The sequence below is a fragment of the Carettochelys insculpta genome, chromosome 12 (assembly GCF_033958435.1).
Source record: "Carettochelys insculpta isolate YL-2023 chromosome 12, ASM3395843v1, whole genome shotgun sequence".
In the NCBI taxonomy this organism is placed as follows: domain Eukaryota; kingdom Metazoa; phylum Chordata; order Testudines; family Carettochelyidae; genus Carettochelys; species Carettochelys insculpta.
The window spans coordinates 5,544,732-5,571,249 of NC_134148.1; the positions used below are offsets into that span (position 1 = coordinate 5,544,732).

The 26,518-nt window shown below is 56.5% G+C and overlaps 2 protein-coding genes across 4 annotated transcripts; both read left to right on the top strand.

The window, feature by feature from the left end:
* The first annotated feature begins 755 nt into the window (after positions 1–755).
* On the top strand, positions 756–7,272 carry COMMD4 (COMM domain containing 4). Its single transcript, XM_075006697.1, has 8 exons — positions 756–843; positions 1,671–1,742; positions 2,361–2,426; positions 3,268–3,307; positions 4,850–4,969; positions 5,393–5,473; positions 5,924–6,100; positions 6,321–7,272. Exons 1-8 carry the CDS (start codon positions 841–843, stop codon positions 6,359–6,361), a joined length of 600 nt encoding a protein of 199 aa, XP_074862798.1. The 5' UTR covers positions 756–840; the 3' UTR covers positions 6,362–7,272.
* Positions 7,273–9,511: 2,239 nt separating this feature from the next.
* Positions 9,512–25,054, top strand: NEIL1 (nei like DNA glycosylase 1). 3 transcript variants are annotated; one of them, XM_075006306.1, is made up of 9 exons: positions 9,512–10,199; positions 12,564–12,683; positions 13,744–13,807; positions 15,742–15,844; positions 17,407–17,531; positions 18,314–18,341; positions 20,162–20,223; positions 23,040–23,268; positions 23,979–25,054. In XM_075006306.1, the coding sequence occupies exons 1-9, from the start codon at positions 9,733–9,735 to the stop codon at positions 24,014–24,016; spliced, it is 1,236 nt and encodes a 411-aa protein (XP_074862407.1). In that variant the 5' UTR covers positions 9,512–9,732; the 3' UTR covers positions 24,017–25,054. The 3 variants fall into 3 exon arrangements, with proteins under 3 accessions (XP_074862407.1, XP_074862406.1, XP_074862405.1); XM_075006305.1 differs by having other exon boundaries at positions 15,745–15,844; positions 23,973–25,051; XM_075006304.1 differs by having other exon boundaries at positions 23,973–25,050.
* Positions 25,055–26,518: the final 1,464 nt, after the last annotated feature.

Below are 26,518 nucleotides of genomic sequence, written 5' to 3' on the forward strand. Positions count from 1 at the left end.
TATTCCAACAGTGATGTTACTAACAATAGGCACGTTAACTGCAGCTACACAGAAAAACAATTATCTGGAGGTCCTATATAAACACTGGCTTTTAACAAAGGCCCACAGTTTGATTAGAAAACTGAACCAGATGGCTATTTAAAAGCATGCCGGTTTTCTCTGCTGGTGTGCAGCCCCCTCGCTGTGATCTCCCTGAAACCCCGTGCCTCAGTTTCCCCACTTGCTGGGAAAGGACACATGGGAGCAAGATGAGGACAAGGTCTGGCTCCCAAACACTTTACAGGCTAAATTCCGAGATGAAGGGCTGTGAGGTGACCCTCGCCCCAGCACTGTCAGCCCCGGGATTGGGGTGTTGATATTTTGTGGCCGCTCCCGCTGCGGCGGGGTGGTGGGTGGGGGGGATCTGCTGAGAGGGTGTTTTCAGGAGAGGGGACAGGAAAGGCCACAGCTACAGTCCCATTGAGCCCTATGGGCAGCTGGCCCCAGGGAGACTCCAGTGGGGCCCGAGGTTTAGCCTGCAGCACGTGGCCGTGTGACTAGTTAGCCAGCAGGGGGCGCAAGGCAACTGGTGCCGAACCCGCTCGAATAGGGGCTCCAGTTGAGCTCAGCCAGGGTCACCTGGTGCCGGAGCTCTGCTCCCATTGGCTGCGCACCTGACACGTGGGCAGCCCTCCCCAGCGCCTTTGCTTACGCGTGGGGCTGCGGTCAGCTGATGGGGGGGGGGCGGGGTTCTGGTCACATGATCAAGCTGGGATCAGCTGACAGGGGCGGGGCGTGTCGGTCACGTGACCGCGCTTGGCCTAGCTGCCCGGGCCCGGTGGGTCGGCACACGCGGGAGCCATGGTGAGAGCGACGGACCCGTCGCGCGCGCTCCCCCCCCCCCCCCCGTGCTCTCGGGCCGGGGGTGCAGGGCGCTGCCCCTTTGCTCCGCGGTCCCCAGCGGCGCCGCGTGGCGCCCCGGTACCTCCCCTCCCCAGCCCGGCGTGCCGGGGGCGGCCTCGCGCCGCGGGGGTCACGACGGGAGCGCTGCCCCCCCCCTCCTCGCGGCGTGTTGTCGGGGGGCGGCAGCTCCTCGCGGTGCCTCTTCCCTCCGCAGCGCCCGGCGGCCCCGATCCCGGCCCCGCGCCTGGCGGTGTGTGTGAGCCGCCAGCGCCTGCCCCTGCCGGCTCCCAGGGGGGGGAGTGAAGCAGCGCCCGGGGTGCGGCCCGGGGCCGACTGGGGAAGCTGCACCTACGGGGGGCAGGAAGGGGCCCTCCGCCCCGTCCCGCCTGTGCCCCGTTCGGAGCTCCCCGCACCCTGGTCTTCTCCGGGGGGCGCGTGGCCCTGTCGCCCCGGTCACGCTGGGGGAGCCCGTGGAGTTCAGGCAGTTGCGTTCCCTTGTGCCAGGGCTGAGCTCAGCCAGGTGCTCCCTGCAAAGGGGGTTGGCGCCTAGGGGGGTTATTGTACAGCTGCAGCAGGCTGAGCCCAGCCGAGACTGGAGTACCCAGAGAGGAGAGAGTGCCTGGGAGGATGCAGTGGGGACAGGGAGGCAGTGCAGATGGGAAATGGTGGGTCCCTGGCTCTGGCAAGAGGAGCTGAGCCAAGCTGCCCCACGAAGGCTGCTGCCGCTGGTGTCCCCTGGGCCCAAAGGCCACCTGGATTCTAACTGCCCCCTGCTCTTCTCCCCCCAGAGGTTCCGGTTCTGTGGAGACTTGGACTGTCCCGACTGGGTCCTGGCCGAGATCAGCACCTTGGCCAAAATCGTTAAGTGGAAACGTTCCCATCCTCTGTTTTCTTGTGGATCTTACCTAGTGCCCGGCCCACAGGGTCTGAGCACTGTTTGCTCTGACCCCCCTCCCCCGAGGCGGTATCCCCTTTACCCGGGGTGGGGGTCGCTACAGCCTGTGGGGAGCAATGGGAATATCTCAGTGCTGCCTCTTGATGCTCTGGGACTCGGGGTGTGCGGTGAAGGGGGAGAGCTGGGTTCCACCGACAGGCGTGATCTCTGGTGCCTGGGTCAGGCTAACCGGCTTCCCAGGGAGGGCGGGAGCTGCTCGGGGTGTACCTAGTGTGGGTGTCAGAGAGCGGGTTGGACTGAGGGCTCGAGCAACACGCTCGGTGCTGCGTGGGAGCTGGCTGGGGCATTAGCAGCCCAAGCCGGGGAATCGCTGCGTGGAGCCTAAAGTGGGGGAGTCGAGTGGATTAAAACCAGCCACCGCCAGCGTGCGCATGTGTGTGTGATGTGGCTCTGAGTGTGTGCGCGCGCATGTGCGGTATGTGGCTGTGTGTGATGTGAGAAGGTCACACTCCAGCCAGGCAGTACCTGCCTGCGGGGTCCAGTGCTGTGCTGGCTTTTTACTGTCTCGCTCTCTCCCATCCAGTCCTCGGTGAAGCTGAAGCTGATCTGCGGCCAGGTGCTGAGGGACCTGCAGGGCGAGGGGATCGACGTGAGTGACAGACGCTCTCCTCCCACATCTGGCCCAGCCGAGCCGGGATCCAGCGCTCGTGGGCTCGGGTCTCCCCTCCCCGTGGCTGAGTGCTGCAGGCTGTCCCCCACTGGGTGGCCTCAGGGCAGGGGAGGAGGAAGGATCAGTGTGGGAGTCAGGATATCTGGGTTCCGTTCCCAGCTTTGCCACTGATCCAGGACCAGGTGCCTCAGGCCTGTGTCCCTGTCTGCACAATAAGGGACATCTGCCGGTGGGAAGGGTGCATGGCTGTGAAGTACTGAATAGTGAGTGGCGGTGGCTGCTCCTTTGTCTGCATCGGCCCTGCTGTCGCCAGGGAAGCATCTGGTGGTCAACCCCACTGGTTCCCCCGAGCTCTCCCAGCGAGGGGGTTGGGCTGCTAGCAGACGTGGGGCTGATGCAATGTGCCAGGGCCAAACGTCCATCACGGGCAGTAGCTGGTGCAGTGTTTGGAACATGGAGAGTCCCTAGAAGATGAGCCAGGAGCATTAGTGGCCCCTGGGAATGGCCCATCCTGTATCCTTCCCCTGCAAAGCCAGCTTGGTCGAGTGGGAGCCAGGAACCCAGGAGTGCTAGTCCCCGATCAGGCCTTGGGCAGGTTATTTAAGCTAAATCCAAAACTTCTGGCAATTTAGGGCCCCCCTTGAGACTCTTGGGCCCATTACTCAGAAGTGGAAGCCTTGGCCTCAGCCAGGCTCGGCTGACCCCACTTGCTCTTACCATCTCCCCGGGGGAGGGTCTGCTTGGCAAGAGCTCAGGACACATCCTGCACTGGCCGTGCAGTCTGGGGCTGATGGAACCGGGCGCTGCTTTTCTCTTGCAGTACGACAAGATCTCGAAACTGACGTCGGATGCCAAGTTTGGTGAGTGGCGTTCCTCTCCGAAGCTGCTGGGGCCTGTAGCCTGCACTCCCCTTTCGGCCAACCTGAGGCAATTCAGCTCTGCCTCTCCTGCCTTCCAGGGGCTTCGCTGGCTTCGTTGCTAGATCTGATGTCCCTGTGTCTGTCTCTTGGCTGGGAGACTGAAGCAAGCTGGTGGCTTTTGGGTGCTAGGCCAGGCATTGGCTGACTCTTTTCTCCTCCCCTCTGCCCTCAGCCTATTTCCAGGCACCAGTGCCTTTGCCTGGGAACGTTTTATCTCCAGCTTGTGTGGGCACCTTGCTCGGCTTTGTTAGCCCCATTGCGGGAAAAGCATCGCTGGCTGGCTAACAAGTGGAGAGGAGCATCCTGAAGCCTTCGGAGTGAATGCCCTGTCTTTGGAAACCAGCCACGTGCTCTGCTTGCAGCCCCGCTACGCTCCCAGAGTCCTTGCCCCTGTCCCGTTTTGGAGGAAATGCTGCAATCAGCAGCCTGAGAAGTTACTCCCAGCACTACCTGGGCTTTATATTTTGGGATGCTCCAAGCTCTTGCATGGGGAGGGGTAACGCCATTCTCCCCAGCGTGCAGAGCTGCCCAGGCCTGGTGGTGGTGTGTACAGCAGCAATCAGAACTTCCCAGGTGCTGTTCAAACAGCTAAGCAGCCCTGTCTCTGCCCCATACAATAGACTGGCCAAGTGTGGCTCTGCAGAGGAGAGAGGCTGGGTTCCAGGAACTCAGGCTGTTCAGCGTAACACCGGGGAGGTAGAGACGACACTTGGTTGCACTCCTTGGTGCAGTCACGTCATCTGTGAAATGCCTGGTTTGGTTTTTGTGAACGGTCTGACCCCGGCTGTGCTGTGGCTTCACCCTGTTACCCTATGAGCCTGGTGCTTGTGCGACGTTAACCTGAGGCGTAGGCTGTAAGAGAGTTGAGTTTCGGCAGGCCAGGCCATACATCCGCAATGGCCCCTGCACCACACAGAGTCGGTGTCTTGTCGTCATGTTGCTCCCCCACCCCCCGTGTGCCTGGGATCTGCCCTGCTTGGGAACAGGAGTAGGTGAAAGGCGCTAGGGAGCTGGTGGTCTATGGCTGCAGGATCCTCGGACAGCACACGCTGGCTAGTGCAGGGTAGCTTAACACCCCAGCTTAGATGCCCTCACTCCTCTGGATCAACTGATTCTAGTTAGACTCAACCCCTGCCTGCCCAGGCCTGTCTAAACCCTAACTTAGTTTGATCCTTGTCACTTGGGCTTGTCGCTCCCTCCCCCATGCCCCTTGCCCCACGTATCGGTCCCCTGCTTGGGTGGCGTCTTGCCCAGGCTGGCGACAGTGGGCCCAGCTCTTTCTGCCTGCTCCCTGCTGCCCTCGTGGCCTGGTGGGAAGGGGTGTCGGTCCATGTACCCTCTACAGCCTCTGGCAGATGAGCTCCAAAGGGCAGGCCACATCCAGGGCTGTCCGATTCTGCATCAATGGGGCTGGCCCCTTGCAGGGGTCCATGGAAGCTGCATCCTGCAGAGAAGAGTCCTGAAGGCTTCTCCTCTCTGCAGAGTCCGGAGACGTGAAGGCCACTATTGCTGTGCTCAGCTTCATCCTCTCCAGCGCGGCCAAGCACGGCGTGGACAGCGACTCTCTGGCCAGCGAGCTGCAGCAGCTGGGGCTGCCCAAAGGTGGGGCTGGGTCTCTCGGGGTGGGCTGCAGCACACTGGGGAGTCGGGGCGGGGCAGTGTCCGCCAGAGGTGGGAACCGAGTCTGTCCCCCATCGTGTACCAGGCTGTCACCCTGGCTCATTGTGTCCACCCGGCTCCCACCCTCCTTGCTGCTCACACGTTGACACGGGGCAGGATGTGATCACCCCAGGTTGTGTGTCCCGTTGGACCCTGCAGGGCCGACCAGCAGGAGGAATTCCGGAGTGGTGGCGGGGCCGTCTCTGATCAGAACGTCCTACCGGACCTCCGCCCCCGCTAGCCCCTGTGGGCCAGCAGCAGCACCCTGCCAGAGTCCGTCCCATGCGGGCCAGCTGGGTGGGTGGCAGGCAGGCCCTGGGCAGCGACTGATCTATGCTCTGATTTCTTGGTCTCCTGGGTGTGTAGAACATGCGGCAGGATTGTGCCGGTCCTACGAGGAGAAACAGAGCCCCCTGCAGGACAGCCTGAGGGCACGCAGCCTGAGAGGTAAGTGCTCCCCCGGCCGTGCCAAGCGGACACCTCCCGAGGCGGCACATGGGAGACGGTCCCTCCGCAGGGTACAGGTGTCGCCCACGGCTGCCATCCCTCAGCTGTTCCCGTGTCTGTGGGTGGAATTTCAGTAGGGCCTTTCCCAGCTGTTTTCCTTGGGGACATGTGCTGGGGGGGTAAGCTGGGCCATCCCAGCCCCACTCCATCTTGAAGGGCTCCAGTCCACTGACCAACATGACCTCAGCTGCAGACGCTTCCTTCCTCTGCTCAATCTCAGTGTTGCTGTGCGCTGGTGTGAAGTGCCGTGCTGCACACCCCAGAGGTGGCTGCATTTCGGGGGTGGTGAAGCCACTTAAAGCCCTAGTGGAGGGCTTCCCAGATCCATATCCCCAGGCCTGGCGCAGCAAGGGTGTTTGATACTGTGACTGGCTGTGCCTCTGTTCTCAGTGAACCGTCTGGACTCTGTGTCCTGGAGGGTGGATCAGATGCTCAGCTCCAGCGAGCTCCAGCAGGTCAACGAGCCCCTCGTGCACCTGAAGCTTGCCGTGCGAGATGAGGACAGAGGCGTGACAGAGCCTGTGGCCATGACCCTGTCGGCGCAGAAGTTCCGGGTCTTGCTAGTAGGTGAGTCTACAGCTGACATGCAGTTTGGAATTTCTTGCCCAGCCCTGCCCTGCCCTGCCAGAGGGCGTGTGGTCTCCTGTGTCTCCGGCCGGGACAGCGACTGGCTGTCTCCGTGTGGTGCCATTTCTCTGCTCCCGCTTATAGAGTGCACCAGTGCCCCTGCTGAGAGCCAGGCCGCTCTATCCCCATTGGCTGCTTGCATCTCCTCTTCCTCTTTCAGAGCTGAGGCAGGCCCACGCCCTGATGAAATCTCTCAGCTGAGGAGCGGGCGGCGTGGCAGGGAGCAGAAAGGAGCCGGCTGGTGGCTGCTGTTCCTGTGCTGGGGAAGCCCCTCTCTCCCGCAGACCCCCTGGGCAGAGATGAGACTGGGTTCTGTCCTTGCTTCTCAGACCCCTACAGCTGAAACTGACGATGGCTCCTCCTGCGGTTAGGGTTAGGGCCTGCTCTTTTGTCGGGGAGCCTCCTGCCAGCCTTCCTCCAACCCACCCACAAGCCCTCGTGCTTCTAGGACCCCTGCGCAAGAACCAGCCCCGGAGCATGGGCAGGTGGGGGGCTTGGCAGCTCCTGCAGCTGCCCACGCGACTGCCACCTAGAGACCAGCTTCAGGCTGGGCACAAGAAGGGAGTTCCTTGAGCTGAGCTGAGCTGCTGCCAGGAGGAGCAGACGGTATAATGTGCATGGAGAACACCAGACCTAGTTTAACAGTGAAGTTCCCTGCACAGCCCTTTGCAGGCGGCTGTTTCTGACCAGCTCCGGGGCTGTGGCTACTCCAGGGCGGGCGCTGGGGCCCTCCTCTCCTCTGAAGCCGTAGCACGCTGCAGCTCCATAAATGCGGTGGCTACGCCAGCTCCGCCTCACCCGGGTGCTGTGCTGCTGGCGGCAGTCCAGGATGCTCGATGCCAGCAGCTGAAGTGACTCTGCTAGTCGTACGGGAGAGGTTGGATAGTTTCATCAGCTGATGGACAATGGAGCTTTCCGTAGTCCTTCCCCACCCTGGCCCAGCTCCCTCCGAACCAGCACTTCCCAGCAGGCAGAGACCAGCCTCTCCTCCTTTAAAGGAGCCCCTTGCCTGTGCTTTTCTATTTCCTCTACCCCTCCCAGTGAATCTCCCACCATGTCCAGGGCAGCTCAGTGTGCAGAATAAAGGACCGGCAAGAACGGGCGGCTGTTAATTTCTCCTTGTGTTTCTCATTGGCCGAAGCGCTTGAAGCCAGTTTTTGGGAACATTTCCTGTTTTTCAAGTGGGATCCAATGGAGCCCTATGGGTAACAAAGGCAGCACCCTGCAGGAGGGTTTACTTTGCATTGCTGCCTCCCTCGGTACCCTGTACCCTTGTCTGACACGCAGAGCGGGAGGGGGCAGAGCTCTGCCTTCCCGCAGCTGGAGTAACTCTGTAGTGTTTGAAGGTGGGGTTTGAGGCCACCGCAGAATTCATCCTCTGGGCAGGTGCTCTGCAGAAAGTTCCCACCCTCTGCAGTTCTGTCAGCATCTTTCCCTCCACGCTTGCCCTGCTCATTCAGTCCTGACTGCTGCAGAGCTGGGCTGGTAACTGCCTTCCCTCTGGAGGTCCTGCATTGAGAGGGGGCTGGGAGGAATCCTCTGTCCCCGCTGCAGCATCAGGGGAGCCTGCACCCCAAACCTCATCCCTGGCCTCATCCACTGCACATCATCTCCAGCTGAGTGCACCTGACCAATTCATTCAGCAAGTGCATGAGAACAGTTAAAGGGGACAGAAGTAGAACACATCTGTAAACTATATCCTTGCCTCTGCCTTGGCTGGTAACTACCTTGTTTTGGCTGGCCCCAGCCTCAGGTACTGCTCTGGCAATACAGCTCCTAAGGCCCCACATGGGTTGTGCTAATTTCATTTTAATTGGGCACAGTTTCCAGTGGCCCCTGCCACTGGTCCTATTGCGCCACCCCTTTTCCCGGCTGCAGCTTAGGGCTCTGAGTTACAGCAAGGGGATGAGACAGTCATTCCCTTGGAGTGAAGCTGGCGTAGCCCAGCAGCAGTCACCTGGGTAACCATTTTACCTAAAGACTTCAAACTCCCTTTGGTAAATTGCATCAGAACAGTTAAAATCCTGGCCAGCCCTCTATTGGTAAGAACTGGCCTCTGTTCCAGGCACTGACAGGCAGTACACCTAAGGGCAAAGAGATGGTGTTAGTAATACCTAGCTCTTCTATCACACTGTCAACACTAGATCTCCAAGCACCTCGAAAAGATGGTAGGTGTTATCTCCATTTCACAGATAGGAACACTGAGGCAGGAAGTGACTTGCTGGAGGTCAACCAGCAGCAGAGCTGGGCCTCTAAGCCAGTTTTGAATCCTAGGGCGGAGAGTCTTACAAGGCACATCAGTAACCAGGGGAGCTGCTTGCTGTAAGATGTTGCAAGTAGGTTAATCACATTGAGGTTAGTGTTCTACACGGACAAGAGGAGCTGGGATGGGAGAAGACAAGGGAAGAGTTAACAACAGCTCCCACGCATCAGGGAGCTTCATCCCCCGCCCCGGCCCTGAAGACTGCAAAAGGCAAGGCTCACGCAGAGGAGGGAGAGAGGCAGGCCTCATCTCCAGCAGTGGAGCTTGGACAGGTTGAGACATGATGCCCAGCAAGTAGGTTAGGAATAACGCATCTCCCCAGGGCAGCTCTAGTAAGTCTTCACTGCAGGGCAGGGAGGCCACCAGTGTGCCTGGTGACAGAGACTGGGGCAGTGTTGTGCTTGCAGGAGCTGCTCAGGGATGAGCGCTGCTCAGGGATGAGCGCAAGACAGCAGGGCCCGGGCAGTAGATGGGGGCTGAGGGCGTTAGGACTGGGGCAGAGGCCCTGTGCAACAGATGGTGGTAGGGCAGGGGCCAGTGCAGTAAATGGGGTGTAAGACAGGCTGTTTGGTGGGTGGGGGAGGTAGGATAGGACCATGCAATAGGTGGGGGGGTGCAGAGTGTGGCTGGGTGGGAGGTGGGGGTAGAATGGGGCTGGGTGGGAGGTGCAGGAGGGGTTGCAGGGCAGAGGGGGTAGGATTGGACAAGGCGGTAGGTGGGGGGTGCTGGAGGGGGGCAGGGCAAGGCAGGGGTTGGGGTGGGGGGACAAGGGGCAGGGTGGTAGGTGGGGGGCAGGGTGGGGGTAGGATGGAACTGGGAGTGAGGTGCGAGGGGTTGCAGGGTAGGGGATAGGATGGGGGGTAGGACGCGCCATTTCCAGTCGCGGGGGGGCGGGGCCAGGCCGCGCTGCTGGACACCCCCCCCCCCCGGCCCCAGGTAGCTGCTCCCGCGCGAAACCAGAGCGCCCCGCCCCTCCCCTCCCCTCGCGGGGAGGTGCCGCCCTCTAACCGTGGCCCGACGCGGGGGGCGTGGGCGGGGCCTGCGCGGGGGGCGGGGCCGTGGGCGGGGCCGGGCGGCGCAGCGGCGGCGAACGCGGGTGCGTGGTGCGGCGGGGGCAGCCGGTCCGTGTTCCCGCTCCCGCGGCCGGGGCCCATCTGCCAGACCCGCCCGCGGCCTGGCCGCGCCCCCCTCCCACCGGCCGCTGCGCCCTTGTGCCCAGGCCAGGCCTTGGGGGGAACCGCCGCCCTGACGGGTAAGACCCCCCCGCCCCCACGCCAGCTCTCGCCCCCCTTTGCGCAGGTGCCCGAGGATGCCGGAGGGGCCGGAGCTGCACCTCGCCAGCCGCTACATCAACGCGGCGTGCGCCGGGCTCGTCTTCTGCGGGCCGGTGGAGAAGTCCGAGGTGAGCAAGAACCCCGAGGTGCCCTTCCGGAGCGACGCCTACCGGATCTCCGCCGCCTCCCGGGGCAAGGAGGTTAAGCTGACCCTGGCGCCGCTCAGGGCGGAGGCGGCGGCGGCGGCGGCATCGGGAGAGCGGGGCCGGGCCGGGCCTCAGCAGCCCATGGACCTGGTCTTCCGCTTCGGGATGTCGGGCGGCTTCACGCTGGCCCCCGAGGCCGAGCTGCCCAAGCACGCGCACCTGCGGTTCTACACCCGGGAGCGCCCCCGCCGAGCCCTCTGCTTCGTGGACTTGAGGCGCTTTGGGAGGTGGGAAGTGCAGGGGACGTGGCAGCCGGACCGAGGGCCGTGTGTGCTGCTGGAGTACGAGCAATTCAGGTGAGGTGTCTCATCTCCGGGAGCGAGCGATTGTGCGCGCGTGTGTCAGCAAGGGGCAGGCGTAGGAAGGGTAGAATTCATGGCAAGGACGCCACGTGGTGGGTGGGGACGCTTGTCCTTCATGCTGCTGGAGGCTGGCCCAGGTTGAAGGCTGTCTGGTTTGTCTGGTGCTTTGCATTCCCAGCAATCTAGCGATGAACTAGAGAATGGGTTTGGTTTAAGCTGCTTGCTGGATGGTTTTTTTTTTTCCCCTTATGTAACAAGCAAACAGCAAAAACCAGAATCCGTAAGGATTAGGAGATGGAAGAGCCCAGTTGAGAGACGTAAGACTTTTAGCGCTGGCTTTCCAATGCCTGTGCAGACCACCTCATTGGTCCGTTTCATTGAGCACCTTGAGAACTGAGCCCAGGGGGAGGTTTGAAGGGTTGGGAACAAATGAGGTAGGCCCACAAGAAAATGTCTTATGCAAAATGAGAGGTTTGGAAAAGCTGGAGATCCTCTGGGTTAGGACATGTTTGGTGACTATGAGAGTCCCAGTGGGCTTCGGTAGTGCTTTGGCCTGTTAATGTGTCTCTGTTGGAGCTGTGAAACAATCCAAAGCAATGAGAACCCTGCTAATGTGACACCTGCAAAACCCCATGGAGGGCAAGGAGGGACTTTGTAGCTTGGTGGGCAAAGGGCTGGGCTCTCTAGGTTTTGAGGCTCCTAGCGTCTATCGAAAGAGGCTAACTACCTTAGAGGCTTCGGCCAAAGTGCCACGTTGTATTTCAGTCAAATTCGTAAACTGATAGTGGCCCGAGGATGAAGGGGGTCATTGGGTTTGTCAGACCCACCCATCCCTACAGGTCTGCCCAGGTCCCATGTGATACATTCATTAGCTCATTTGCAAGGTTAGTTCTGAATCTGCTGAGCGCTGGGGCTCCTACCGCTTCCCTTGCAATCTGTCTCTGCCTCATATCTGATACCTTCTGTTCTGGAATTGTGTCCCATTGGGTTGCGAGAGGAATTAGTTGACTCATTCCTGGAGCACCTCGTCCAAGGAAGATTACATAAGATTCCAGGATCTTTGTCGCGGAGAGGCCTTGTTACTGTCATCTCCCTCCTTCAGTGCGTTTCTTTGTGGCCACTTATGTTTGTTGCCCTTTGGCAGCATTCCTGGTACCACACCTCTCTCCCTCCGGTCTGTGCTGATTCCCAGTGTTTGTGTTCCATTTTCTGTTTGCTCTCCCACATGCAGCTCATAGAGCAGCCCTCCATAAAGCTACCCTCCTTGTTGTCTTTTTGTATTCAGAGGAGTCTTACTATTAAGTGTCTTAATGGCGATGTCTCTTACTGTTCCTCCAGCCTTCTTCACGCTGCGGTTCATCTTCAGTGCTTCCTCTTACACACTGTTTCTTACGTGGCTTCCCTGCAGTCTAATGCCTTTGGAACTGCTGTGTCCTGGAACCATCTTCTCCAAGGCTGAATTCAAGTAACTTACAGCCCTGGAACTGCAAGTCTGGGCCCCTCTCCTGCTAGGGTTTGCTTCTAGCTTATTGTTACTGGCTGTCACCTCTCTTATCATAATGCCTCTTGATGCTGCCCCATTCTGTCTCTCTCTCTCTCACAGACCGTCTCAGCTATATTTACAGTCTTGCTATAAGAATCACCACCTAAGATTTCAATTGTGCTTGCAAGACCGTGACCTCCATCATTTAGTTTCACTTCTCCTCCCTGTTTTTGTGTCCGGATGCAGACCCTTCTGCAGTAGGCCCCTCTGCTGCAGAACAGCCACCTCTCCTGCCTTGCTTACTGTGTTGGAAGTATCCGATAGTGCGAGCAAGGTGTGTTAGACACTGGAGTTATGCAAAGGTTGCATTCCTGGGCAGCCTCGCGTAATTCAAATTTCATGCAAGTTGGGAGGAGCGGGGAACCCTGGGACAGCCTGGCTCCCAGTTCCCCTGAGCTTGTGAGAGCTGGGAAACTGACCAGCACTGGTTAGTTTCCTAGCTCCCAGAGAACCTGTTCCTGGCTCCCTGCCACTCCCAGGGATGGGGAAACTCACCAGCGCAGCAGCAGTGGTTTGTTTCCTGTCTCCTGTGAGTTGGGGGGCAGCCCAGAGCCAAGAGTCAGGCTGCTGCTCCTGCAGGAGCAATTTCCCCGCTCCTGACAGGGGCGGCAGCTGCTCCTGTCGCCAAGAGTCAGGCTCTCAGATGATGCCCCTGACCAGCGCAGCAGGAACCAGACGCCAGCTCCCAGCCACTCGAAGTCATGTCAACCCAAGACATGCAAGTCGAGTGCGTGTATCTTAGGGTTCTGCTGTAGTCCTTCCTGGCTCCTCCTCCATAGCTGACAGCTTTCCTGACCATCCCTGCTGTCTTCCAGGGAGAACGTGCTGAAGAATCTGTCTGATAAGGCTTTCAACAAGCCCATCTGCGAAGCCCTGTTAAATCAGAAGTTTTTCAATGGGATTGGCAACTACCTCCGTGCTGAGATTCTCTACAGGTGAGCAGGGCGCAGAGCGGACAGGAGCAGGCCAGCCTGATGGAGATGTGGGTCCAATTCCCTAGTCTGTCCCACGCTTTCAGTGTAATTTGGAGCAAGCCAGGCCTTGTTTACACAGGGAGGCTAGGGAAAGATCGGCTGAAATAACTAAAGCTGACAAATTAATGAACAGGGGTTGTAGTGAGTTCAACCCTCGAGGAGGATTTGTCTGCAGCAAGCTCAGGCCACTTTACTCCTAAGTGACCCTTTCCAAACAGGTGTTTATTATGCCCTGCAATTGATGTGATGTTCTGTTAACTGGTCTGAGCTCTCTATGTAACCCAGCATATAACTGCTCTGTGCCTCAGTTTCCCTATCCATACAGTGGAGATATTAGCACTGCCTGGGGGACTATGAGGATAAATACATTATAGATACAAAGCAGCAGAAATGTAGTACTTTAAAGACTAACCAAATGATTCATTCAGTGATGAACTTTTATTTTTGTGTTTATTTTTCATTTTGCTCGTCTTTTAAAGTGCTACATTTCCGCTGGTTTGTTTTGGTGGAGTGCAGACTAACACGGCCACCTCTGTGCTACAGTGTGGATAGTCAGACCTGACGATACCTACCCCTGTAGCTGCCAGACCAGTAGTCGGTAGGGGTCCAGATTGTTACTGGCCTACCTATTTCCCTCGTTGGAATTCAGCAACCCCACGTCCGTTCCAATGTGAAGCACCCACACGCTGCGGCTCAGCTCCGCGCAGTTTGCTGTTCCTGAACTCACCTTGCTCCAAACACCTCTGAGCTTAATTTTTTTTTCCTGCATGGTCTAAACATGCTGGGCCCCTCGGGGCTGGTCTGCAGTGACGCTTTCGGTCTGGGACTTTGTCTGGGGCTAGACTGCTGACCTACACCAGGCTGTCTGAAGGCACCCATGTTTCCCTGCTTATATTACCCCCAGCGCATCGGCAGCGAAAAGCCAAGGCGCTCACCCGCTACGCCATCGGTCTCCCTCCCCTCCATTTGCACTATCTGGTGTTTGTGTTGGGGACCTCCCGTCACAAGTGGCCTTTCCTAGGTTAAAGATCCCTCCCTTTGAGAAGGCTCGGACGGTGCTAGAGGCTCTTCAGCATCGGAAGCAGGTGAGGAGGGTGGAGAAGGCTCACGGTGTGCACACGGAAGCATTCCAGCTCATCACGCACAGCTCAGGGGTCAGTGGTTGCCCCATGGCACCCGAGGATTGCAGCACGTGGGGCAGGATGGTGTCAGCGGCTCACTGCAGCCCTCCCTACCCCCCACCTCAGTTACTACTTGTAGCTTTAACCTTCCTCCGATTCTGGTTTGGGTCCCGTTGCTTTTAGTTCTTGTTAGCAATGGGTGCGGTCTTGGAGTTGGCTCTTCGTGAATCGGGAGGCCGGGGCTGTGATTTCAGGGCCTGTTTCTGTCTCTGACTCCCTTTTGTGGGAGATTCTCAGCGCAATTCTTCAGACTGTGCCCCCAATGATGTGTAGCCACACTGCAGTGGCCTGGAGTCAGTCAGATCCTCCCCAGCTCCTTGTGTGCGCGGCTTGGATGACTGACCCATGCAGAGAGCAGCGCTGCTTGTTGAGCGGATGCCTCTGAGTCAGGCCTGGAGCCGGCATTACCCCATCTTGGGGTTTGGACTCACTGTGTTGCTGGAGGGGTGGTTTCTGGAGAGCTGTGACAGAGGCCCTGCTCCCATGTGGTGGTTAGCCGCCCCAGTGCCCTGTCCAAGCAGGGATGTTAGCACCCTAGCCAAATCCCAGCTCTGGAGACTATGGTCTGGCTGCTTCCATTAGCCATGCTACTTGACCAGGAGGTAGAATTCTTTCCTCCTTGCGCTAGGAGTTGCTGCGTGCTCCTTAACAGTCGCTGCGATGGCTGCATTTGCCTCCCCTGTGAAGGAATCACTCATTTCCCCATGGGATATAGCCAGTTTATTTGGAGTCCTTGGGCAGCCGGATGCTGTGCAAACGTCAGCTCGGTTGTCTTGAACGCCTCGGAGTTACTCCGCAAAACTGCGGCACGTAGAACTGCTTGGCTAAACCTGAGCCAGATGGACCATGATTGCTTGTCTTGACATGTGTGGGTCTGGCTGCTGTGCTGTGTGTGCGCGTTATCCTTTGAGGCGGAGCAGTGTTCTGCCTTATGCGTAATCAGTTGTCTTTTTGTGACTTCACCATTCCCTCCTCGGAACCAATCTCAAATATACTCCAAGGTATTTAGGCACCAAACTCCCATTGATTTAGAGGGAAGTTAGGAGCCTAATGGCTGCTAGAGTTCTGAGCTAAAGATCCTAGCTCAGTATGAAAACAGCTCATGGGTAGGGAAACTGCAGTGGCTTACGCTCCGACTCTGCCTCTTCTGAGCTATTACTGATTGGCTGCTGGAGGGGAAGTAGTTATCTTTAAAAAGCCCAAAGACTGTTTGTCTGATCCACCTGCCTCCTTCCCCTCCCCTGCCCGTCTCTGCAGCAGCAGCTAAGCAAACACCTGCAGTGCAGTCGGTGATGAGGTCTTCAGCATTCAGGCCCTGCCAAGCTGCATTCATGCCTGCGTGGAATGGCAAAGCAACTGAAATATACAAATATATTGTGCAGCTGCCCCTGCTGAGTGGGACTCTGACAGGCAGCTGCACATCAGAGTCCATGGAGAAGCTGACCTGGCACTGGAAGCTGGGGGCCTATAGCACCTTGAGGGAGATGAAGCTCCAGGCAGGTTTAGGCCTCTGGCAGGGGAAATCAAGGGAGCTGGATGGCTTGATCGCTGGGATGTCACTGGGTTGATGGCCTTTTGGTGGGCTCACCAGCTGCAAAGGGGCTGGGAGCAGGTCTGCCCCGCAGTCAGAGGTGTGAGGCTGTAGCACAGGGACTAGCCACCCAAATACCAGCCTGGCTGGGACTCTGGATGCCAGTGCTGGAGGCCGTTGGCAGGCTGGTTAGCTTGCACCTGGCTCCAGGACGCTCGCACAGGCTGCGTTGGACCTGGCGTGGCTGGCTGGGAGAGGGTTGGCTTGGGCTGGGCTGCTTGTTCGAATCTCCTCCTCTCAAACCCAGCAGAGTCCAGGCCTGACCTTGAGCAAGAAAGTGAAGCTCAGGAGGGAGAATCCAGACCTGGTGGAGCTCTGCCACACGGTGCCCTTGGAGGTCGTTCACTTGGGTAAGGAGGTGGCGCAGGGAACACAGCCTGGGGGTCCTGCACTGGGGCCTGTGGGCGAGGGTGACCAAGTTGCACTGGCACAAGGGGTTGCAGCGAGATCTGGAAGCGGGGACTGGATCCCTCGGTGCTGGGGGAGGGGTAGCAAGGGCGCTGGGTGAAAACGCGAGAGGGAGGAGGCTGAGCCTTGGTGCGGGAGGCTGGGTGATGTCAGACCTGCTCTTCAGTGCCATGGAAGTAGCTTCTGCGCCCCATGCAGCACGATCTCAACAGGGGGCTACAGCCAGAGGCCCAAACTCCCCAGCGACCTGAAATGTGATTCTTACTGGGGAGGCCTCTGAGTTGCTCCCAAAAATTGTCCTAGGTACCCGCCTGCTGGGTCTTGCCACTTCCCCTGTCTGCGCTCAGGAAGGAATTTTCCCCGGGTCAGGTTGACATTCTAGAGGGAGACTCCATCACCCGCTTCCTGGAGCCCACCTCTGCCACCTTATGTCACAGAGTGGTGGGGGGTCCCCAGGCCCTGCACCCCCATCCACAGTCAGGAGTGACTCCACTCAGTGGGAAGAGCAGAAGGTTTATTAGTCAACAGGGACACGGCTTGGTACAGCGCTGTCGGTGCAGCGACCTGAAACAGTACAGTCCGTTCTGGGGAGAGGAGTCCCCCAGGGAGCTCCCAAGCCAGGGCCTTGGCTCCCCCTCGTCTTGCAGGTTCCTCTGGGGCATGGGGCCTGGGCTGCTTTCTGGCTTAAATGAGAGTAAATAGTGGAGTGTCTGGACCTTGAAGTCCTGAACTCATGGTTTGAGGACTTCAGTAACCCAGCTGGGGTAACAGGCCTGCTACAGGCGGGTGAGGTTCTCTGGTCTGCCGTGTGCAGAAGAGCAGACAAGATCATGATGGTCTTTCTTTAAAGTCCATGATAGGAGAGACCCCTGGTAGCCCTGGAGAACAAGTGTGTGTACCGACTGCCCCCCGACCCCACCCCGCTCCGTATCCTGCCAGGGCTCACATCCCTGCACCAGTGCTCGTTGCCAGGGCCACATTTCACTCCCTGAGCCAGCTGGGATGTGTCCCTGCCTCCCACCCTGGGACTAAGCAAGGGGTGGCCCTGTTGCGATGCTCCTTCCCGTATTTCCCCTCTCAGGCGCCCTGTGCCTCAGCTCAGCCTGCTGGAGGTTTTGCCCTGAGGACCCCTCTGCCCCACCAGACCCGTTGTGGTCTGAGTGCTGAGCGAGCCGGGCAGCTGCAGGCACTGGTGGGGACGCAAAGGACAGAGAAGTGGGGCTGGCACAAGAGAAATCTGTGAGCTTATAGCTTTCCAGCGCAGCTGATGTCTCCGGCTGGTGTGGAAATAGAGACGCTTCCTTAAAGCTGCCAAGCTCCAGCGAGCAAATCCGTCTCCAAGCCCTCCCTCTTCAGGTGTGTGGGGAACCCCCCAGAAGGTCCGAAAGCTGAGCCTAGCTGCTGTCCCCAGCAGGGGTCCCAGTGCCGTAGAGCAAGGCCCACCGCTGACTGGGGGACCCACTGCTGAGTATTCTCCCTGAGGCTTGCGTTTGTGCCCCACCAGGAGGGAAGGGTTACAGCCTGGAGCACTCGGCCGACGCTGCAGCCTTTGAGGAGTGGCTGCAGTGTTACAGCGTCCCTGGCATGAAGGCGCTGCGTGACAGCAATGGCAGGACCATCTGGTTTCACGTATGAACAATGTTCCCTCCAGTAGCTCTGGTGCATGCGCGGAATGAATGTTGTTACATGTACCGGTATGGAGGTGGTGTGGGACCGAGGGGTTCGGAGTGCGGAAAGAGGCTCAGGGCTGGGGCAGAGGCCTGGGGCGCTGAGGACTCTGGCTGGGGTGGGGCTGGGGATGAGGTGTTGGGGGTACAGGCTGCCGTGGGCCTGTGACGGGGAGAGAGGATTCCCACCAGCCCTTTCCCTCGCTAGGCAGCAGGGCAGCCACATGGCCACACAGCAGAGTGAGAACTTAAGGTCTGAATGGTGGAGGCTGGTATTCAGAAGGGCTCGACTGACAATTGCTCTCTCTCCCCTGGGGCCTCGACTCAGCTCAAGAGGAGAGTGGCAGGACGCCTTTACCGCTTAGCCTCGCTAGGAGACATCGGCTGGGCCTGGCACACAGCCTGCCCTCGAGGTTGGGGGAGATCTCCCGCTTCCCAGCAAGGAGGCTGGGTGTGCTCAAGCAATCCCGTCCCGCTCACCTGGGCAGCGTGGAGGAGGGGTGGAAGAAATCTGCAGCCTGAGTCTAGGGTGCCAGTGTTTTGGGGGGTCACGCTACACTAAGCCAGGTGTTGCTGCTCCCAGGCTCTGTCCTGTCACTGCCTGTTGCTTTAGCTGATGCACTGCTACCCCTGCTACTGCGTCTGGCAGCACTGGGGAGACCTTTGGTGCCTGACAGGGCGGGGTTGAAAGGGCCCTTTGGATTGGGTGAGGGCCCAGCCTAAAAGCTCTTCCTTCCCTTGCAGGGGGAGCCTGGACCGATGGCCCCAAAAGGTGAACATCAGCTTTACTCCTCCAAGCTTCACAGGGTTCATAGACTCCCAGGGCTGGAAGGGACCTCAGGAGGTCATCTGGTCCAGCCCCCTGCTTCAAGCAAGGTCAACCCCCACTAAGTCATCCCAGCCAGGACCTCGTCAAGCCGGGACTTAAAAACCTTGAGGGATGGAGAATCCACCATCTCTCTAGGCAGCACATTCCAGTGCTTCACCACCCTCCTGGGGAAATAGTTTTTCCTGATATCCAACCTACTCCATGTCTTCTGTAACTCCAGACCATTGCTCCTTGTTCTGCCATCCCTCGCCACTGAGAATAGCCTCTTTCCAGCCTCTTCAGAGCTCCCCTTCAGGAAGGTGAAGGCTGCTGTCAAATCGCCCCTCACTCTTCTCTTCTGCAAACTAACTATGCCCAAATCTCTCAACCTCTCATAGGTCATGTGCTCCAGCCCCCTAATCATTTTCATTGCCCTCCGCTGAACCCTTTCCAATGCGTCCACATCCTTTTTATATGGTGGAGAGGAGGGGTGGGACACGGCAGAACTGAACACAATACTTCAGATGTGCCTCACCAGAGCCGAATAAAGGGAAATAATGACAACTTAGATCTGCTGGAAATGCTCCTCCTAATGCACCCAAATATGCCGTTAGCCTTCTTGGCTACAAGGTTACATTGTTGACTTCTATCCAGCCTCTCATCCATTGTGATCCCCAGGGCCTTTTCTGCTGCACTGCTACTTAGCCACTCAGTCCCCAGCCTGTAACAATGCTTGGGATTCTTCTGTCCCAAGTGCAGAACTTCTCTTTGCTGAACCTCAACAAATTTCTTTTGGCTCAATCCTCCAATTTGTCTAGGTCACTCTGGCCCCATCCTACCCTCCAATGTATCTACCTGTGCCCTAGTTTAGTGTCATCTTCAGACTTGCTGAGGGTACAATTCATCCCCTCATCCGGGTCATTAATAAAGATGTTGAACAGTACTGGCCCTAGAACTGATCTTTGGGGCACCCCACTTGAAACCGACCACCAACCAGACGTTGAGCCATTGACCACTACCTGTTGGGCCCGTCCATGGAGCCAGCTTTCTGTCCATCTTACAGTCCATGTGTCCAATCCATACTTCCTTAACTCAGGTCTCTTGTGTCTGCTTAGCTTGGGAGTGGCTAGGAGATCTGCCACTTGCTGCAGATTTGTTAAGGGCACAAGTGACAAACTGTAGCTTGCTGCCCTGAATCCAGAGTGGAGGGATAGCTCAGTGGTTTGAGCATTGGCCTACTAAACTCGGGGTTGGGAGTTCAATCCTTGAGGAGGCCATTTAGGGATTGGGGCAAATGGGTGTTAGGGATGGTGCTTGGTCCTGCCAAGAGGGCAGGAGACTGCACTAGATGACCTCCTGAGGTCCTTTCCAGCTCTAGGAGATGTGTATCTCCGATTAAATTCTGGCCAGTAGCCATTACAATTCAGCTGCCCAGGTAAAAGGAGACAATGGGACCCTTAGAGATGCCCTGTATGGAACAGCCTCTGTATCCTATGCATGTCTTTGCATGTGAATGTGGGGCAGCTTGTGCTGTCCTCTGTGGAGGGCATGCATGCAAACCAGCCTGCTCTGAGTGCCCTTGGTATGCTTGGTTCATGTGTAGTCCTTGCAAGATGTCCCCAAAGCCAGCTGTGTCCAACTTCTCTCAGAACCATCTCTAAGCTCCCAGACTGAAAGGGGAGCTTTTCATTCCAGGGGGCTGGGGATTAGTTCTCTGACTCAGTTGCAGACAGGCCTCTTTCTTCCCTCCAGGCTTAAACTGTTGTCTTCTCTCTCTTCTGCAGGAGAAAAGTCCCTCAAGAAGCGCTCTCGGGCAAACACTGACCCTGAACCTCCAAATCCAAAGGTACAGAAAGTTGAGATGTCTCCTGCATCTCTGTGTTTATAGGTCTCTCTCCTCCCCTCTGTGCAGAGTCATTCTCCTGCTGCTGCTTCTGTGTTCGATTGGATTCTTCTTGTTTCACATCTTCCATTCAAATCAGCTTTCACAGACCCAGTTGCTCCCATTTCCCAGATGAGGAAATTGGTTCCTCCCTGTCAACAACGTGTTGCCAGTTGGGGGGTCAGTGAATTGGGGCTAGCTCTTATAGAACCCAAACTCCCACGCTTGATTTCTGACCGCTACATAGATGCTATCACCCCTCGTTATGAGCTCCTAAGCCATGGGTGCTTTACTGGTGTGTAGTCTGACATTTGGCACACGTCACAGACGCTCAGTATTCTAGAGAGATTCTGATGGCTGGGATGTTAACCCCACCCGATCGTTAAACTCATCCCAGGACGAAATGACCTCGGGGCAAGAACATCAGAGGTTGGTTTCTTCTTTGGTAGGCTCTCCCGATTTGGCCTTTCTGTCATCCCCGGGGCTGGAGGGGCAGGGTTAAAGAAACACACTCTAGTTTCCAGACATTATTTAACCTCACGTTTGAAGGTAAGCAACGTACTGCGAATGTCTGTTCCTCGAGCGAGGGACAAATCGCTGGCAGATTCACACTGACCAAGGAGTGTCTGGAAGAACACAAGTTGTGTGACCTAGAGAAAAGAGGTGGCTTACGGCTGGGACAGATTCAGCTTTTTTTAGCTGCTGAAGTTGATGTGAGACCTTGTATCCAAACACAGCTGCTGCCGACCCAAGGCTGTGGCATGTTATGGATATAACTGCTCTTGTCTGAGCTTCACTGAAACAGCTAATTTAGTCCCCTTCCTTGTCAAGCTTTGCAAATCCACAAACATCCCCAGGCCTCTCTGACTGACCCACTGTCAGGTGCCTGTGTCTGACTGCCTGGGAGTGATGTTTATTTGGCCAGAGGCTCAGGTCTAGCCACAGACTCCCAGTGCGTTAGAGGCAGAACTAACAGAGCAGCAGGGGGTCTCTGCTCCAAAGCCAGTGAGGTGAGTTCTGTCTTTGCCTTGCATAGCACCAGATGTTCTTTCAGCATTTCGTGTAAGGCTTGGCAGTGGCTGCGTACCTAGCTGGTGACTGTCCGGCTATCCGGACAGGTGTACAGGTATAATAGGTTCTATTGCCAGAGTATATGAAGCCTCCAAGCCTTAGAATCATAGAACAATAGAGCTGGAAGAGACCTAAAAAAGCCATCGAGTCCAGCCCCCTGTGCTAAGCAGGACCAAACCCATCAGATCAGCCCAGCCAGGGCTTTGTCGAGGTGAGACTTAAACACCTCCAGGGATGGAGACTCCACTGCTTCCCTGGGTAGACCATTCCACTGCTTCGCCACCCTCCTAGTGAAAAAGTTTTTCCTAATGTTCAGCCTGGACCTTTCCAACCGCAACTTGAGACCATTGTTCCGTGTTCTGCCACCTGTGACCACTGTAAACAGCCTCTCTCCAGCCTCTTTGCAACCTCCCTTCAGTAAGTTGAAGGCTGTTATCAAGTTCCCCCTCAGTCTTCTCTTCTGCAGACTAAACAGTCCCAATTCCCTCAACTTTTCTTCATAAGTCATATGCTCCAGCCCCCTAATTATTTTGGTCACCCTCCGCTGGACCCTCTCCAGTGTATCCACATCCTGCCTATAAATGGGGTCCCAGAACTGGACACAGTACTTCAGGTGCAGCCTCACCAAAGCCGAATAAAGAGGAACAATCACTTCTCTGGATCTACTGGCAACGCTCCTCTTGATGCAACCTAATATGCCATTAGCCTTCTCGGCTACAACGGTACACTGTTGACTCATGTCCAGCTTCTCGTCCACTGGAACTCCCAGATCCTTTTCTGCAAAACTACTACCGAGCCAGTCGGACCCCAGCCTGTAACAGTGCTTGGGATTCTTCCGGCCCAAGTGCAGGACTCTGCACTTGTCCTTATTGAACCTCATCAGATTTCTTGCAACCCAGTCTTCCAATTTATCTTAGTCTGGACCCTGTCCCTACCCTCCAGCGTATCTACCTCTCCCCCTAGCTTAGTGTCATCTGCAAACTTGCTGAGGGTGCAATGCAACCCCTCATCCAGGTCATTGACAGATATGTGCCTCCCACCATGGGCAAACAAGCTAGGAATCAGACAGGTGAGAATCAATGCTGCTGCTACAGACAGTGCTGGCCCCTCCTTCTGTGTCCTGGAGGACTTGTAGTGATGCTGCTCCAGCATGGGGAGTCCCTGGGCACCCAGAAAGCCAAGGTCCACAGGTGAGACCACGCACTCAGGCAACGCTTTCCAGACATATAAGATAATCTCTTCCTCCTAGCCCCCCGGGGGTGTATACCCCCACCAGCAGGCTCTGGCAGAAAACCCTGTTGCTCCTGATTTCACAGAACTTGTTTACACAGCTGGCGTGGCTTCATGCCAGCCTGCTACTGGTTAGAGCTGGAAAGACACTACTCCAGCTGGACAGGCCAGAGATAACGAGCAGAGGTAGCTTGTGGTCAGCCCCAATAGTGGTATGCTCCTGAGGTGGAGACTTCAGGGAGAACAAGACCAAACTTTCAAATTCAGCACCTGACATTAGGCAAATGAAGTTTTAGAGCTTGCCCCAGCTTGCTGCCCCTGATGTGTGGAGCACAGAAGAGATGGGTAAAGCTGTGTACCTAAGGCTGAGCCCAGAGCAGCTACTGCATTTCCCACAACTGTCTTTGTCCACGATTCTTCCGAGATCTGCAGCAGAAGCTAAAGTCATTTCTCTGCGCACGTTTCAACCACCTGTTTAGGTCACAAAGCCGGCGTCCCAGGGGGGCAGAAGCCGAGAGAAGGTAACAAAGCGATCTGGCAGGGAGAAGGGGAAGGAGCTCGTCCAAGGAGCTGAGAACGCCCAATCAAATGAAACAAGGAAGCCAAAGGCAAGGTCCAGAAGGAAAGCGTCGGCAAGTCAGGAGTCTCCCAAGAGCGAAGCTCCCGCAGCAGGCAGGAAGAGGCGGGCATCGGCTCGGAGAAGCGCAGGTTAGGTGTCTGCATAAGTGTGGGAAGGGGATGGACCCAGACAGCTTATGCTGGTTAGCGTCAGTCTGGCTTTTTAAAAAAGGTTGAACAAAAGAGCTTGTGTTCTGCGGGGAAAGGGCAGCTCCTTCTGTTACCCCCCCACACTACAGGGTGGTTGTCCAGGCACTGGAGTTAAAACTCTGCAGGTAATTCTCTCTGCATGAGCTGTGAGACCAGATCACTGATGGGAGACTTGATGGGTTGGCAGTGAGAGACTCCTTGCTGGATGCAGGATAGCAGGCTGGTGCAGGGAAGCAGGACATGTTTTACACAGGGTCCAGTGGTCCCAGTTCTGCTGCTGCAGGTTAGCTTTGGCATCCTGGTGCTTGGAAAATTCTGCAGCCAATCTTGATAGTTGCCTGCTGTGATCCAGGCAGGGTGGGTGCTGGGAGAGGGACGGTTTAATGGTGAGGCGATGAGGCTGCCTCTGAGGACCCCAGCTGCAGTAGTGGGGAGGAAGGTGAGGATCTGGCCAGGACTGAGATCTGAGTTGTACTAGGAGGAAATTGGCACTTCCTCCCAGGATTCTCAGGCAGCCGAGAGAGCTCCCAGTCCCCTTCAGTCGTCCTCTCCAAGAAAGCAAACTTCCCCCACTGCAGGCAACAGGCAGCTTTGCTGTCAGACTTTGTCCTCTCCCTGCTCTGACTTCCTCCCCTGTCTCTTAGGAACAGCTGCCACTACTCGATCTAGACGGGCGAAGGTTGAATGACTGGTCTGGCCCAGCGTCTGTCCTCACTCCAGCTTGGAGACACTCGGAGGAGAGCTCGCTTGCTTCTGCTGCCTGTGCTGGGGGACGTGCGCTGGGAGCAGCGGCGGGGGTGACTCTTTTCTGAAGCAGATGTGCCTGCATCATTGGTTCTTAGCTCCCTTCTCAGAGGCGGCTTGCTACAGGGGCTCTCATCAGCTGACACAAGAGCCCCTGCCTCATCCAATGGAGAAGGCAATGCCGTGGCAACACCCTCCCTGCTCAGTTGCAGGGTTTTATTCCTTTTTAAACATGGCTCCAGGCCACAGCTTTGCATCCAAGCTCTGCTAGGGACAGCTGCTGGTGACTGCAGCTGAGAGCTGGCAGCTCCAGGCAGGGAGGTGTGGAACTCTGAGGTTGAAACAGTTTCCTGTGGGTTAGGTGGAAACTCCTCAGAAGGCCATAGCTCCACATGCCCGCCTCTCACCTGCGCTGTGCAGCTGCCCTGCATGACTCTGGGGTCAGGACTGTCTTTGGCCTAAGGGAGTGGGGACAGAGAGGTGTTTGCAGATGTTTTTATTGCCCTGGCTGATTTTTCCAGAGCGTTTACCCTTTGCTCAACAGGAGGGCTGAGCTTTGTAACTCGGCAGCATTTTATCTTGTGCAAATGTGTCTGAATAAGGGATCGTCTTTTCTCCCAGAAACGTGCAGTCTCTGGGTAGCAGCTGTGGTAGCTTCTGCCTTACTCTCCCCATCCCTGAGCACAGGAGGGGATTCAGAATGCAGGACAGCCTCGGTAACCCTTCCCAGAAGTGGCCTCTGCTGAGGGGATGTGCAGACGCTTATCTATTGTGTGAAACAAGTCCCTCAAGCATGTCTAAGCTGCGCTGCCCAGAAAGCAGTGTCCCAAGGTTACAAGCTCAGCAGCCGTGCCACCCTCTCCATGGTGTGATGCTCTAAGTCAACAGTCTGTCTAGTTTTTAGCCATCTAATGTTAGTATCAATAATAAAGCTTTTCCATAAAAATGTCTTGTGTGGCTGCTTTGCTCTCCTCACTGAGTGCCACTCAGAGGAGCAGGGAAACTGACCAGAGCTAGTGCACTGGTCAGTTTCCCAACTCCTCTGAGGGGTGGCAGCTGCCACCCCTGACAGGAGAAATTTCCCCGCTCCTGTCAGTGGTGGCAGCCAAGATGCCACCACTGACAGGAGCGGCTGCTGCAACCTGGTTCCTGGCTCCTCTCCACTTGCTGGAGCCAGGGAACTGACCAGGGCTGCTGCCCTCATCAGTTTCCCAGCTCCTGTCAGTGACTCTGGGGAAACTGATCAGCGCTGGTCAGTTTCCTCTGTGCTGTGAGCAGGGGACAGCCAAGGGCCAGGCTCTACCCTGCACACCACTCACAGGAGAGAGGAAACGTCTGGTCAGTTTTCTGACTCCCCCAAGTTGCGTGAAATTTGACTTAAACAGGGTCGCGCAAGACCGCAACCCCCGCGTAAGTCGGGGGTCTACTGTAGTGGAATTACTCAAAACCAGTGCAGGGCTGCCTTCTGGGACCTAGACTTTCTGGATGCTCGTGATTCAGGTATTCCTCCTTTCTGGCTAGTTAAAGGGAGCTGCTCTTGGCAGTAGCAAAGTTGTTCTGATTTCCTGTCAGGAGCATTCACAAGCCATGGGGAAAAATGCTATAGAAATATGAGTCCGTAAATGAAATAAAGAAACCCTTGTAATACCTGGGAGTTGATGGCAGATTCACCTGATTCAGGGGACCTTTGAGCATGGGCAAGAGCACTGGCTCCCTATCTAAATTAGGAGTAAATTGCAGTAAAGCTGAAGGGCTGTTGGGAATGCCCCCTTTGACCATCTGTACTCTGATGCTCACAAAACTGTAACTCCTGTACAGAGTATGCCTTGTGAGGTATTGCCTGAAAGCTCATAATCTGCTGAACATTAGTGCATGCAGCAACATTGTATGTAAAATTACAAGATTCAACTGTGTGAGTGTACTGAGACATGTTCCAAGTTTAGAAAAACAGCTTCAGACTATAGATTGAACCTCTCTCTCGTCCATATCATCTATAATCCAGCATGATTTTAGTTAGCTGGATGACCAAGTATCATGGGCATGACCAAGTTTCTTGTGGTCCCATATAGTTTGTTTACAGCCACCAGTCCTGGCTCTCAATGTTCTGTGCTGTTATTTAGCTATAATTTACCCCTCAATGTCTAAGAGCTCAGTAAGTGGTGGAAGTGTTGGTCAGATGCTAGCTAGAAGATATTGACCTCCTGTGGTCCAGCAAATCCACTCATTTGACACCAGTCAGGTCCCAAGGGTGCCAGACGAGAGAGGTTTAACATGTAGTTTCCCAGAGACCAAAACTAGCCAGCTCCTCAGCCAGCTGTCAGCACAATCAAATGGCCTATCACCTGTTAAGTACACATTCTTTGGCAGGAAGAAAGATGTGTGCAAGTAATGTATGTTTTGGCCGTGGAGCAGCTTAGGGGAAACAGAGTGGCTCTCACCTGAACTC